At 37.2% G+C, this 14,583-nt stretch overlaps 2 protein-coding genes across 2 annotated transcripts; both read left to right on the plus strand.

The window, feature by feature from the left end:
• The first annotated feature begins 3,156 nt into the window (after positions 1–3,156).
• On the plus strand, positions 3,157–14,083 carry LOC107802083 (beta-glucosidase 18-like). Its single transcript, XM_016625525.2, has 12 exons — positions 3,157–3,368; positions 3,465–3,531; positions 3,765–3,823; positions 3,913–3,988; positions 4,131–4,205; positions 4,317–4,404; positions 4,631–4,883; positions 5,080–5,195; positions 12,307–12,586; positions 12,788–12,890; positions 13,005–13,110; positions 13,640–14,083. The coding sequence occupies exons 1-12, from the start codon at positions 3,198–3,200 to the stop codon at positions 13,839–13,841; spliced, it is 1,596 nt and encodes a 531-aa protein (XP_016481011.2). The 5' UTR covers positions 3,157–3,197; the 3' UTR covers positions 13,842–14,083.
• On the plus strand, positions 6,613–7,999 carry LOC142164730 (uncharacterized). The gene is made up of 2 exons (XM_075223178.1): positions 6,613–7,172; positions 7,242–7,999. Exons 1-2 carry the CDS (start codon positions 6,710–6,712, stop codon positions 7,829–7,831), a joined length of 1,053 nt encoding a protein of 350 aa, XP_075079279.1. The 5' UTR covers positions 6,613–6,709; the 3' UTR covers positions 7,832–7,999.
• Positions 14,084–14,583: the final 500 nt, after the last annotated feature.

A 14,583-nucleotide genomic window follows, 5' to 3' on the forward strand; every position in this document is an offset into this window, starting at 1 on the left:
CGTTTCAGAAATAGCTGTCGCTAGATTATCAGCACCAACGTCCAGCTTGCCCTTAAGCCCCTCAATTTCCACCGCCTTCGTACTCAATTCAGCAGTCAAACCGGCCACTCTCACCTGTAAATCGGCATTATCGGCCATCACCCCCTGCTCAACTCAAGCTCGTCCTCCTTCGCCCTAAGGGAGGCTAAGTTCACTATTGCGGGTGACAGCCTTCATGAGCTCCTCGTCCCGCTCCTTCAACTCTTCGACCTTGCGCTCCAGTTTGTCTTGAATATAAATATCGGCCATCGCGTAATGCTTAGCACGATACCGTTGATACTTGGACGACATCTTCCCATATACGACCGTTCTCCTCTTCTCCCGATGCTCGCATTCGGTCTCCATGACGAGGGTCTACCACAAAAGAAAAAGAGAAGTTAAAAACGAAATATAGGTCGATAATCACCGCACAAGTCCAACGACAAAAAGAAAAAGAAAGGAATTTACCTGCAAAGCCATGCCGGCAACGTTCTGAGACAATTTCACGTCGCTCATTGCCCTGAGCACCTCGTTTTCAGGGGTATCACGCAGAGGAGCTAAAATGGACGCCACTTGCTCACACTTTGACAATAAGTTATAGTCCCCGGGGATGACTATGTGACGATCAGACCCCTCCGCTCTGACCTCCACGTGAGTATGATGAGTTGACTTCCTCCGGGTCGACATCTGAACCTGAGCCTTCGCCCTCGACGCAACGGACTCCAACATTGTACGATGTGCCGCCCTCAGCAGAGCGTACAGAGTCGGCTCCTAGACAAACCCCCTCTGTGTGATAAGACCTCCCCAATAATATGGCATCAGTCATGAATGTGGGCACAGGTGCCATCTACGATGCCCTACTTCTATCAACGTCAACAGCCACACCCTTCCCGAGCTCCATTCTCCTCTTTTTTCTCAATAAAGGCTCGTGCCCATTGGAGGATTCGTGCAAAAGGTGGGGACCGACATTGAAGAAGCCTCCTCCCTCAAGACCACGACCCGAGAGGGGCCTTCTAATTGATCAGGTTGAGGACGACCCTCTCGAACAGATTCACTCAAAATAAATTACGTGTTCGCGGCGACAACGACCTGTCAAAATGCGGGAACTGGCGCCCTCTGCCTGGAAGCTCCTCAACCTACCATCACGAAGTAGTCGAATTAATGGACGACGATATATAACTAATGAAGGGGTAAAGGGAAAACACTCACCACTTGGAACTTTAGGGTCGTAACGCTTTACGAAGGAAGGCCAATCATGAGGTTTCCGCTGCGTATGATAGCAAACGAGCTACCCAATCCCTTATGCCCGTAATAGGGCGAGGCAGACCTCTCATGGCTGCAAATGAGAAGCAAACAAACTTCATAATGAATACAGACGAAAGAAGAATAAAATGAGTAGCGACACTTACGAGTCTCATTCCATCGCTCCGGCAACCTGGCAGAGTCGGAGACAATATTTTCGGTCTTGACAAAGAAGTATTTGTACCAAAACTTGCGACTTGCTCGGTCGTCTGTCCTGACCACCAACCCTTTCGTGCCACGGTGCCTCAAATGCACCATGGTACCTCTGTGGAAGCTAGGTAAGAACAGGTGCAAAAGGTGGTGGATAGAAACATTACATTCCGCCAACTCCGCATACTTGGTCAACAGTAGGAGCACCTTAAGGGTATACGGCGAAAGTTGTGCCGGGCAAACTTGGTAGAACCTATAGAACTCTTCCGCTAAGGGGAAGAGAGGAAAAGTGTAGCCAATCACGAAAGGGTACTCAAAGAAAGCGTAGTACCCAGTCCTGCGGACATCTACAAAATCTCTCCCCGCCGGAATCATGTCAACGTAAGCAGGGATGCTATATTTTATACGAATAGCGTCAAGGTGAACCTACTCCGTCTCAGAAAATACGGGGGAAAGAGTAGGAGGGGGGTCTTTGAGGAAGTCACTCCGAGACATGGGGGTGTCTCGATGATAACTTCTCCACCGTAGGGGGACTGTCACCCTCTTCTACCACCGTATCTTCACCGCCTGAAGGGGTGTCGTGGACAATGGGGTGGCCTCAGGAACCCCTTCGCGAGAATGATAAGATCTTGGCATGATGTCGTTCAAAGGAGTATCAATACAAAAAAGGAGGAAGAAGCTGCGAATGAAGAACGTAAAAAGAAGAAGCAGAAGGGTATCAGGGCAAGCTTGGAGGAATAAGGGAGGTTATCAGGAGTGAAATGGCCAAGAACTTTCGAAAAAACAAACCCTTCACCTATTTATAGGGTTGGGTGGCGCCAGAATTGAAGCGGAGGGTCACAGAGTGGCGCTAGAATCGAAGCATCAAGCCATCAACTCCTGCCTCGAAAACATGCGTAATGATGACGCATGTGAAGATGACATCATTTCCCAGTAAAGTGTATTACCCGGTGTCTTGCTAAGCATGCTGACCGTCCCCCATTGGCCACGTCGTAATGTCTCGACGAATCAAATTTCTTCGTAGGAATGCATGATGTCCGCTCATCAAGGACGCACCCAGTTGCAACCCCAACAAGCGGAGGGACTAATTGTATGGGTCCAAAATTAACCAATCACGACCAACGACGAGTATGATGAATGACGGGGTCTCCTTGAATCGATGCCCTGAGGGAGACAACCTTAAGGCAAACAAGAGACTGTACGACCCTTGTAATAGTGTAGGCTCATTAGGGGACATCAGGAATATTCCTCGTAATTTGTCTTTTACAGTGTAGAAGGGTTTCACTCTTTGTATATATAGAGGGCAATAACCTTATAAGAGGGGAGTCCGGATATTGGCTGCATTACTATTTACGAATGAAAAGGTTTCTAAAAGATTTTGATGAAAGTAGATCATTAAAGGAATCTTGGGACTCGCCTTCTTTTTATCTATCATTCTTTCTAGAGGTTATTATACTTAGCTAAGATTTATGTCTTCATTTTCGATTGATTTGTTCAAAAAGTTTTCAATATTTTTTGAGTCAAACAATTGTATGCTAAAAGTAACAATTAAAAATGAAAATATATTTTTAGAATACTGGATAAGTAAAAGAGAACGGAGGAATTACTATTAATCTATATATAGGCACAACTAATAGAGTATTCTATATATAGGCACAACTAATGCATATTAGCTGTCTGAGATATATAAGATCCTTGGCCTATGATATTCTTTGAATATAGGAAAAATGAAGATAGGAACCACTAAGAACTCCTATTTCATTTGTTTCCTCTTACTGTTGCGACATGTTTCTGCAAAGAACATCATAGGCCAAGGAGGAAATGAGTTGGAAGAAGAGGTTAAAAGATCAGAATTCCCAGATGGTTTTCTTTTTGGAACATCAACTTCTGCCTATCAAGTATACACATCTCTGACTTTTTAATTTACAGCTCCTTAATTAATTGTCTCTGATCTCATATATAACATCCTTAGTAAATGAATATCTGTATTATAGATTGAAGGAGCATATATTGAAGATGGCAGAAGCCTTAGCAACTGGGATGTTTATTGTCGTATCAATGGTAACTTTCGCATTTGTACCCTAAAGTTGTCTTTCCTATCCATTTTACTTTTAATGACATGTTCTTGTAACCATAAGAATGGCACAGCATAAATAAGACTACAAATTTCAAGGATGTCAAAAGTCTTTCTTTCTTCCTTAAATTACTTCGTGTCGTGGTCATATACAATCATATAAAATGAAGCTGAGTGAGTACTACATTTCTGCCATTAATTTGTGCTTAAATTGGTTCAGGTAGAATACCCAATGGAGGAAGTGGAGACATAGCTGACGACCATTACCATCGTTACTTGGTACTAAATTACATCCCATTTTTTATTTTGACATTTGAAACATATATGTTGTACATGTCTTTAATTTGTTTTAACGAATGATATGGTAGGAAGACATTGACAGAATGGCGTCTCTTGGAGTAAATGCTTATCGATTCTCCATTTCATGGAGTAGAATTCTACCAAGTTGTGTTTCTTTTTCTCTCAGTTTTACTTCTTTCACAGTTACTGATGATCTTATATATTATCATTTATAAGATTTTTAATTGCTACCTTAAACTATGCTAATATGCTTTTGACTCCTAAATATGGTGGAGCTGATCAACAGGAGGGAGGTTCGGAGCTGTGAATCCTGCTGGAATCAAGTTTTATAACAATATCATTGATAATCTCTTACTCAAAGGTTGTTGTTAATCTTCTTTTTCAATGCCACCTCTTTTTTTTATATTTTTTAATTATAACACATGCAATCTTACTTAGAGTGCAATATAAATAGATACTACATAAATTGCAGGAATAACACCATTTGTGACGATCCACCATGATGACTATCCTCAGGAATTTGAGGACAGATATGGGGCCTGGCTCAGTCCACTTATGCAGTAAGTTTCTTCTCTAGTTAAATCTGGCTCTATATATAGAGAGAGAGAGATTAGTTCATATATAATTTTAGATAATCTAGATGATTTATCATGCAATAAGCAAGTGAAAATTAATTGAAGAAGTATGTACTTACAGAGAAAAGCTGATACAAAGAAGAGCTGTTTAAAAATAAAGGATAATATATATCATTCTCAATTTTAATTAGTTAGTTGATGATCTTTGTAGGGAAGAGTTTGTACACTTTGCAGAAACATGTTTTAAGAGTTTTGGGGATAGAGTAAAGTACTGGGCTACTATAAATGAGCCTAATTTATTTGCGGAAATGGCCTATTTGAAAGGTGTGTTCCCACCTTCACATTGTTCGCCCCCTTTCGGGAAATGTTCCTCTGGTAATTCCGACGTGGAGCCTCTACTTGTTGTCCACAATTCAATATTGGCACATGCAAAGGCTGTCAAACTCTATCGTCACCAATTCCAGGCAAGTATTTATATATCCTTGTTTCCTTTTATTTTTCAGCACTAATTATATAAATTAATTTGTCTTATATTTTTTTAAGAATAACAACGGAAACCGGAAAATAAGTGATACAAATAATTACTTCGTCCGTCCCAAAATAAGTGTTATTTTTTGCTTTTCTGGAGTCAATTGACACACTGCCTAATATTATAAACAGACTGAACAAGGTGGAATGATAGGGATGGTGGTGAGCGCTTACATGTATAAGCCAATGACAGATGATGAGGCTGACACCAAAGCTTCAACTAGGGCTTTGGCCTTTCATGTTGCCTGGTACGTAATAATTATACTTTTCCGTTTCAATTTAGATCACATATTTCACTTATTCAAAGTCAAACTGTGTAAAGTTTGACCTTATATTTTAAAATATATTTGTTATCATATTGCCATGAGAAAAATTACAAATTTATACATTTTTTGTGTAGTTTTTGTATATTTTAATTTTAAAATAATAAATTGAACTAATTTAATATAGCTTTAAAGTTTAGCCAAATTGACTTTCGATAACCGAAATATATTATTTAAATTGAAATAGAGGAAGTACATATGATAGGATCCACATGATTTTAAAAATATATATGTTCATCTTTATTTAGTTTTGTTTTCACTTAATACTACCTAAAATTACCGTGTTGCAATTTAAAAAAGATATCTAGTGAAACATCCCGCATTCACGCAGGGTCTGGGGAGGGGCCACACCCTAAAGGGTGTGATATAGGCAGTGTTGGGGTTGAAGTGTGGTAGTGCGAAAGGGAAATGAGAAAAGAAGGTGAAAAGACAACTTTGGCTTTTGCACTTTGTCCCTCATTGGTTAAAGACAAATATTTTGTTGGGTTTAAATATAGAAGCACTTCCTTAAGCTGAGCTAAGAGGAAGGGGCCTCGCGCCGTCGTCATTGTCGCTCGCTCGGCTCGGCTTCGAATATGATTGATTGACTTAATTTTTTGGACCAATAAACTGAAATTAATTAATTAAATATTAATATTTTATATTAATATTTTGAGTGACTGTTATTTGTAATGATAAATTAATTAATTTTCGTCTTTAATTTTATTTAAATATTCATGCGTTAAACAACCACCAGAAAGGCTTCACGAATAGCCACATGCAGTGTGAACAACCACTTTCACACCCTTTCAATCCAGAAATTCGTTGGCTATAAATTAGCAGCCATTCCTTCAGAATTTTTCAATCCGGAAATCTTATGCTTCATCTCCTTCTTCTTTCTGCATCATTACTTTCAAAACAAAGTAAGTCTGTCGTGTGATTTGTACCATTATTTTGAGTTCGCTGATAACTTAGTGGTTTGAAGTGCCGCCACCGCTAAGTTGGAAGTTCCGTTCTATCCTGGGAAGAATTTATCCGTGAACCTTTGGAAAAAGTGAGGGGATAAGATTCTTTAAGGACACACAAGGAATTTGTGGGCTCAGGACATACTACTGCCAATTTCTGTTCATTTATTTTTCCTGTTTTAGTCACTTATAAATTCAGAATAACTAACAAGCTTAAAGGATCTTATTTATATATATATCCTTGTTGTTCTGATTTTCAAAGTGACTGAGGAGACTAAAACCTTCATGGTTTTCTACTCCTAATCGGTTTGAAGAATAATCTCTTCACTGTGTTAAAATAAGTTTGAAGAATAATCTCTTCACTGTGTTGTCTTGGGTTGAAGGATTAAACACTTCACCATTTACTGAATCTGTTTGTGTCATATTGATAGAAATGACTAACGGAGAGGAACAAATTGATCATGCTGTGATTGTTACTACTAACAAGTTTCGGGGATGCTAGGTCCAATCCGTCCTACTGCACCTGCAACGGCTATGCCACCAGCGGAAAAGCCGGGGAAATTTTCTGGTGTTGACTTTAAGAGATGGCAGCAAAAGATGTTCTTTTATCTGACCACTCTAAGTCTGCAAAGGTTCATTCAAGAGGATGTTCCAGTCGTGCCTGAAGAAACCCCTGACAACAAGCGTTTCCTTGTTACTGAAGCTTGGAAGCACTCTGATTTCCTGTGCAAAAATTACATTTTAAGTGGATTGGAAGATGGCTTGTACAATGTTTATAGCGTCATGAAAACATCAAGAGAATTATGGAATGCTCTTGAAAAGAAGTACAAGACTGAAGATGCTGGACTAAAGAAGTTTGTGGCCGCCAAATTTCTGGATTTCAAAATGATTGACGGTAAATCTGTCATAACGCAAGTCCAAGAATTGCAAGTTATTGTTCATGACCTCCTTGCTGAAGGTATAAAACAAGTCAATATTTTTATTCAAGATATTAATTATTGTACTAATTATAAATTTATGATTGAAGGTATGGTCATAAATGAAGCGTTTCAAGTTGCAGCATTTATTGAAAAGCTGCCTCCGTTGTGGAAGGACTTTAAGAATTACTTGAAACATAAGCGCAAGAAGATGACGCTTGAAGACCTTATTATTCGTCTACGGATTGAAGAGGACAACAAGGTTGCTGAGAAGAAATCTCGTGGAAGTTCAACAATAATGGGTGCAAATATTGTTGAGGAAGCTTCAACGAGTAAAAAGAGAAAAAAGCTGTCTGGATCAAAGAATTATCCAAGCAAGAAGAGGTTCAAAGGTAATTGCCACAATTGTGGAAAGGTTGGACATAAGGATACTGAATGTCGTGCACCAAAGAAGGACAAGAAGAAAAGTCAAGCAAACATGATTGAGAAGAATGATGAAATAGATGGCCTATGTGCCATGTTTTCAGAATGCAACCTAGTTGAAAATCCTAGAGGATGGTGGATTGATTCAGGAGCAACTCGACATGTTTGTGCTAACAAGGAGTTGTTTACTTCTTATGCTCCCGCTGGACCCAACGAGACAGTGTTTATGGCAATCTCTGCTACTGCAAAATCGAAGGAACGGGCAAGGTGGCTTTGAAGATGACTTCGGGAAAGATTGTGACTCTAAAAGATGTTCTTCATGTTCCTGAAATGCAGAAGAATTTAGTCTCGACATCACTTCTAGTCAAGAATGGCTTTACGTGTATTTTTGTTTCCGACAAGGTTGTAGTTAGTAAGAATGAAATGTATGTAGGAAAAGGTAACCTGACTGAGGGTCTTTTTAAACTCAATATAATTGCCATTGATATGAATAAAATTTCAGCTTCTTCTTACTTACTTGAGTCAAATAATTTATGGCATGAACGTTTAGGCCACGTCAACTTCAAAACTTTGTGAAAAATGATTAATTTGGAAGTATTACCTAAGTCTGAATGCAACAACTCGAAATGTCAAATATGTGTGGAATCAAAGTATGTTAAGCATCCTTATAAGTCAGTTGAAATGAATTCAAATCCTTTAGACTTAATTCACACGAATATTTGCGACATGAAGTTAATATCATCTCGCGGTGGGAAAAAGTATTTCATAACTTTCATTAACGACAGTACTAGATATTGCTATATTTACTTACTTAATAGTAAAGCTGAAGCAACAGATGCATTCAACCAATACAAAAATGAAGTTGAAACGTAATTAAACAAAAAGATCAAAATGATAAGAAGTGATAGAAGCGGCGAATATGAATCTCCTTTTGAAGAAATATGTTTGAAAAATGGCATTATTCACCAAACAATTGCCCCTTAATCACCGCAATCTAATGGAATTGCAGAAAGAAAGAATATAACGTTAAAGGAGATGATGAATGCCTTATTAATAAGTTTTGGTTTACCTTAGAACTTGTGGGGGGAAGCTATTCTTACAGCTAATCGAATACTGAATCGAGTTCCCCATAGCAAAACACAATCCATTCCATATGAAAAATGGAAAGGAAGGCAACCCAACTTAAAATATTTAAAGTGTGGGGTGTTTGGCTAAAGTGCAAGTTCCTAAATCCAAAAGGGTAAAAATTGGACCAAAAACCGTTGATTGCATTTTCGTAGGATATGCAACAAATAGTAAGGCTTATCGGTTTCTGGTTCATAAATTAAAAAATCCCGACATTCATATTAATACGGTAATTGAGTCGGATAATGCTAAATTTTTTGAGAATACTTATCCATAAAATGGAATGTGAGTCGTCTAATGAAAAATCTAAGCGACATCGGGAAGAAGCAAAGGAAAGTGCGTTTGATGAGGAAAATCCAAGACGTAGTAAACGTCAAAGGAAAGCTACTTCCTTTGGACTAGATTTTTTGGCATTCTTATTGGAAAATGAGCCTCAAACATTCAAAGAAGCAATGTTTTCCTCGAAAGCACAATATTGGAAAGAGGAAGTCAGTAGTGAGATAGAATCTATATTAAGTAATCATACTTGGAAATTGGTTGATCTACCTCCGGGAAATAAACCTTTGGTTCTAAATGGATTTTCAAAAGGAAAACGAAAGTTGATGGTACTATTGACAAATATAAGGCAAGATTAGCTGTTAAAAGGTTTAGACAATGAGAAGGTCTTGATTACTTTGACACATACTCGCCGGTAACAAGGATTACATCTATCCGGGTGTTAATAGTGTTAGCCGCCGTGTATGGCCTTCAAATCCATCGGATAGATATAAAGACGATCTTCTTAAATGGGGATTTAGAGGAAGAAATCTATATAGAACAACTGAAGGGTTTGTAGTTCCCGGAAAAGAAAAGAAGATTTGTCGACTTGTTAAGTCACTTTACGGACTAAAACAAGCACCAAAACAATAGCATGCGAAATTTGACCAAACAATGTTGTTAAATAGTTTCAAGACCAATGAGTGTGACAAATGTGTTTACATTAAGAATACTCCAAATCAAATAGTCATTGTTTATTTATATGTGGATGATATGTTGATAATGAGTAACGGTATTGCTAACATAAATGCTACTAAGCGCATGCTTACTAGTAAGTTTGATATGAAAGACTTAGGAGTTGCCGATTTAATTTTGGGGATTAAGATCCTATAGACTCCTCAAGGTCTAGCTTTGTCTCAATCTCATTATATTAAAATGGTTCTTGAAAATTTCAAATGTTTGGACTTTAAAGAAGCAAAAACACCAATTGATTTAAACCATATTCTTGTAAAAAATAAAAGTGAAAGCAAATCTCAATTGGAATATGCTCGAGTGTTGGGAAGTTTGATGTACATTGTGAATTGTACATGACCTGATATAGCTTGTGCAATAAGCAAGCTTAGTCGATACACAAGTAATCCCAACCATGCTCATTGGATAGCAATGAAATGAGTTTTGGGATATTTGAAATATACTCAAGACTATACATTGCATTACAATAATTATCCCGCAGTTGTTGAGGGATATAGTGATGCAAATTGGATCACCGGATCAACGGAATCAAAATCCACAAGTGGATACGTTTTTACCATTGGTAGAGGAGCAGTGTCTTGAAAGTCGTCCAAACAGACATGCATCGCTCGCTCTACAATGGAGTCTGAGTTTATAGCTTTAGACAAGGCTGGTAAAGAAGCTGAATGGCTCCTAAATTTCTTAGAAGACATTCCTTTTTGGCCCAAACCTTTGGCACTTGTATGCATACATTGCGATAGTCAAGCAGCAATAGGAGGGGCTGGGAGCATTATGTATAACGGAAAATCTCGTCACATTCGACGAAGGCATAATATCTTTAGACAACTACTCTCTAGTGGAATTATCACAATTGACTATGTAAGGTCAAAAGATAATGTATCGGATCTGCTTACAAAAGGCCTACCTAGAGAGGCGGTTGAGAAGTCGTCAAAGGGAATGGGACTATGGCCGAGGACAAGTCACCATGGCGGTAACTCTACCTAGAAGACTGGAGATCCCAAGATCTAGGTTCAAGGAGATCAAAGAAAGTCATTAGTGATAGTCCAACGTTGTCAAATAAAATTTTGGTCCATTCTCGTGATGCAGACAATGTTCAGTACCAAGGATAAAGCGTTATGACTTTTTAATGATTTCTAAGTTTGATATGGGGTATATTAAATAGTGTATCTACGGTTTAACACATTTAGGAATCACCTATATAATTAAGTGTGAAGTGTAAGCCGCTTCAAAGAGAATGTTGTAAGGCCAGTTCTCTACGCACTTATGAAACCAGGCGGTGTTCATGGATAAAACGAACACAACAATGAGAACCAAAAGATGAATAAGGATTAATTGTGTGACATATGTTGTCTAGGTATACAGTAAAGCTCGACGATTCAAAGATATCAAATCTATCGATTGACCGAGTATATCCGATATATGCTCACTATAAAAAGTTCAAAGGGAAACCTACTTATCCCGATGCAATTAGTCCTTAGTTGCGAATCACACAAAATATTTCATGCATGTTCATCATTCCACATTCATGTAGGGGATTGTTGGGGTTGAAGTGTAGTAGTGTGAATGGGAAATGAGGAAAGAAAGTGAAAAGGCAACTTTGGCTTTTGCACTTTGTCTCTCATTGGTTAAAGACAAGTATTTTGTTGGGTTTAAATATAGAAGCACTTCCTTAAGCTCTTAAAAGGAGCTAAGAGGAAGGGGCCTCGCGCCGTCGTTGCCGTCGCTCGCTCGGCTCGAATTCAGATTCGGATTCGGATTCGGTCAATTGATATGATTGATTGACTTAATTTTTTGGACCAATAAAATGAAATTACTTAATTAAATATTAATATTTTATATTAATATTTTGAATGACCGTTATTTGTAATGATAAATTAATTAATTTCCATCTTTAATTTTATTTAAATATTCCCGCTATAAACAGCCACCAAAGAGGCTGCATTTCACGAATAGCCACCTGCAGTGTGAACAACCACTTTCACACCCTTTCAATCCAGAAATTCGTTGGCTATAAATTAGCAACCATTCCTTCAGAATTTTTCAATCCGGAAATCTTCTGCTTCATCTCCTTCTTCTTTCTGCATCATTACTTTCAAAACAAAGTAAGTCTATCGTGTGATTTGTACCATTATTTTGAGTTCACTGATAAATTAGTGGTTTGAAGTGCCGCTACCGCTAAGTTGGAAGTTCCGTTCTATCCTGGGAAGAATTTATTCGTGAACCTTGGGCAACAGTGAGGGGATAAGATTCTTTAAGGACGCACAAGGAATTTGTGGGCTCGGGACATAATACTGCCAATTTCTGTTCATTTATTTTTCTTGTTTTAGTCACTTAAAAATTCAGAAGAACTAACAGGCAGCATACCTTGATGCAAGTATCAGTGACTGATTCCGCGGCTCGAACCCATGATTTATAAGTCACATGGGGACAACTTTATCGTTGCTCCAAGGTTCCCCGTGCTGCAATTTCATTTCAATAATTGGATTTACCAGCAGAAAGCTGTAACATTATTATTATTATTAAAAAACCTTAGCTCATAAAATCACCATATATATCTCAGATAAGGTCAAGTTGCATTTGTTAATGAATTGATATGGACAATTGTAAATGAACATACAGGCTTCTTGATCCTCTAGTATACGGAGATTATCCAATAGAAATGCGAGAGTATCACGGGAAGAAATTACCAAAGTTCAGCTCCGAAGAAAAAAGGCTTATAAAAAATAGCACAGACTTCATTGGGCTTAACCATTACACAACTTGGTTCGTTAAGGATTGCCTTCATTCCAACTGCACATGCACGGACACTGATGTTCTTTGTACCCATGGTGAAAATCGTGCAATTGGCGGGTTTCTGCTCATTACTGGACAGAAAGATGGTGCATCCATTGGAGATCCAGTATATATATTCTTTGCTCATGCCGTTAATTATTTAAATTATTAATTCTCAGTATGATATATGGTGATATATATTATTAAACGAGCTGATTTTTCAGATGGGAATGCCTGGATGTATGTATGTATGTATGTATGTATGTATGTATGTATGTATGTATGTATGTATGTATATGTAATAGCACTAAAGCTGATTAATTTTCAGATGGGAATGCCTGGAGTTTACGTTGTTCCGCAAGGCATGGAAGACATTGTTGATTACGTTAAGAAGACATACAATAACATACCTATATATGTAACTGAAAATGGTGAATTATATATCTCCTTCATTAAACTCGTCGAAATATTTATTACTCATGAATCTCATGTTCGGCTATTGAATCACATATATAATTGAAGTTAGGCTGTGATACTTCATGCAGGATACGCTTCAAACGAGAATCAAGGAGGAGGATATGACTTGGATCAAGACATGAAGCGAATTAAATATCACAAAGCATACCTAGCATCTTTGGCTCGTTCAATCAGGTATCGTTTCCATTCTTAAAATTTTCCACTTTGTATGGACCGTGAATATGGATCGTAGAGTCCATGTCCAAGTTGGAATTCAATTATATGAACTTAAGGAGTTTCTAAGAGTTTGAATAATATTACGTATCTGAGTTTTATCAGGCACAGAGTTTGATAATGTTTAAAAAAAAAACAAATTGAATCGTTTAAGTAAAGAGTATCCTTTGAATTTTATGGTGTTAAAACTTAAATATGCTATGTCATTCCTATAAGAGACTATCAATAACGGTAAAACGAGAATGTAAACTGCTAAACATAGGAAGATGATATTTTTATAGAAAATAAGACATAAATTGAAACGAATGGAGTACCTTACAACATCTTTTAATAAACAAAGCTCGTTAGATCTAAAATATAAAGACTGATCTGTTACATGTTAGGGACTTGGATCAATACCAAAGTTAACATCTGTTGTATCTTTTTTCTACATTTTCATATGCTTACTTCATTGTCATTTTTTCTCTTTCAAAATTTTTGTGATGAGCAGGAATGGTGCGGATGTGCGTGGTTATTTCATATGGAGCTTGATGGATAATTTCGAATGGAGATTTGGTTACACCATTAAATTTGGGCTTTATCATGTCGATCCTCTCACGTTGGATCGAAGTCCAAAACTGTCGGCCCAATGGTATAAAAACCTCCTCACTAACAGTAGCCTCAACAGTATACAAGCAAAGGGCTCAATATAAAACATTTTTTCAGACTAGAATCGCGAGTGTGTATTTAATGAGGTAGGACCTATGTAGTACGATTGAGATACTCCAAAATTTTTATGTATGAATATTACATAGTAATAAAAGCCCAAGTCAAGTAATAAGTAGGGGATCAGAAATAATTATTATTTGGAGGTTTATTGTTGGGCGTATTTATAATTTAGCTAATTACATTCTGGAGCTACTAATTACTTGCTATGAGATGTATGTCGTTGTATTAAATTCGATTGTATACAATGTATTCAATTCGGATATATTCGTTCTTATTTATTTTATATTGTATTCAATTTCACTATATTGAATTTAGTTGTATTCAAACAATAAAAAATCAAAAATGGGATGTAACCGATCTATTCAATTCGGCTATGTACATTGTATTCAATTCAGATATATTCATTCTTAACTGTTTTACGTTGTATTCAATTTTACTGTATTCAATTCGATTGTATTCAAGCAAAAAAAATAGTGATATTTAGCTGTATTCAATTCACTATATTCATTCATAATCACTTTTACACTGTATTCAATTTATTTTATTTAATTTGGTTGTATTCAAACAATAAAAATTCAAAAAATATAGGGATCTGCCACAAAATATAACTTTTAGAATACATAAATGCATGCGAAAATAAAAATAAATTGTATTTGCTTTTAAAAATATAAAATACACTCAAATTTAAGTGTATTTGTACAGAATACAATGTGTTTGAATTATTGT

This window comes from Nicotiana tabacum, chromosome 10, assembly GCF_000715075.1.
Source record: "Nicotiana tabacum cultivar K326 chromosome 10, ASM71507v2, whole genome shotgun sequence".
In the NCBI taxonomy this organism is placed as follows: domain Eukaryota; kingdom Viridiplantae; phylum Streptophyta; class Magnoliopsida; order Solanales; family Solanaceae; genus Nicotiana; species Nicotiana tabacum.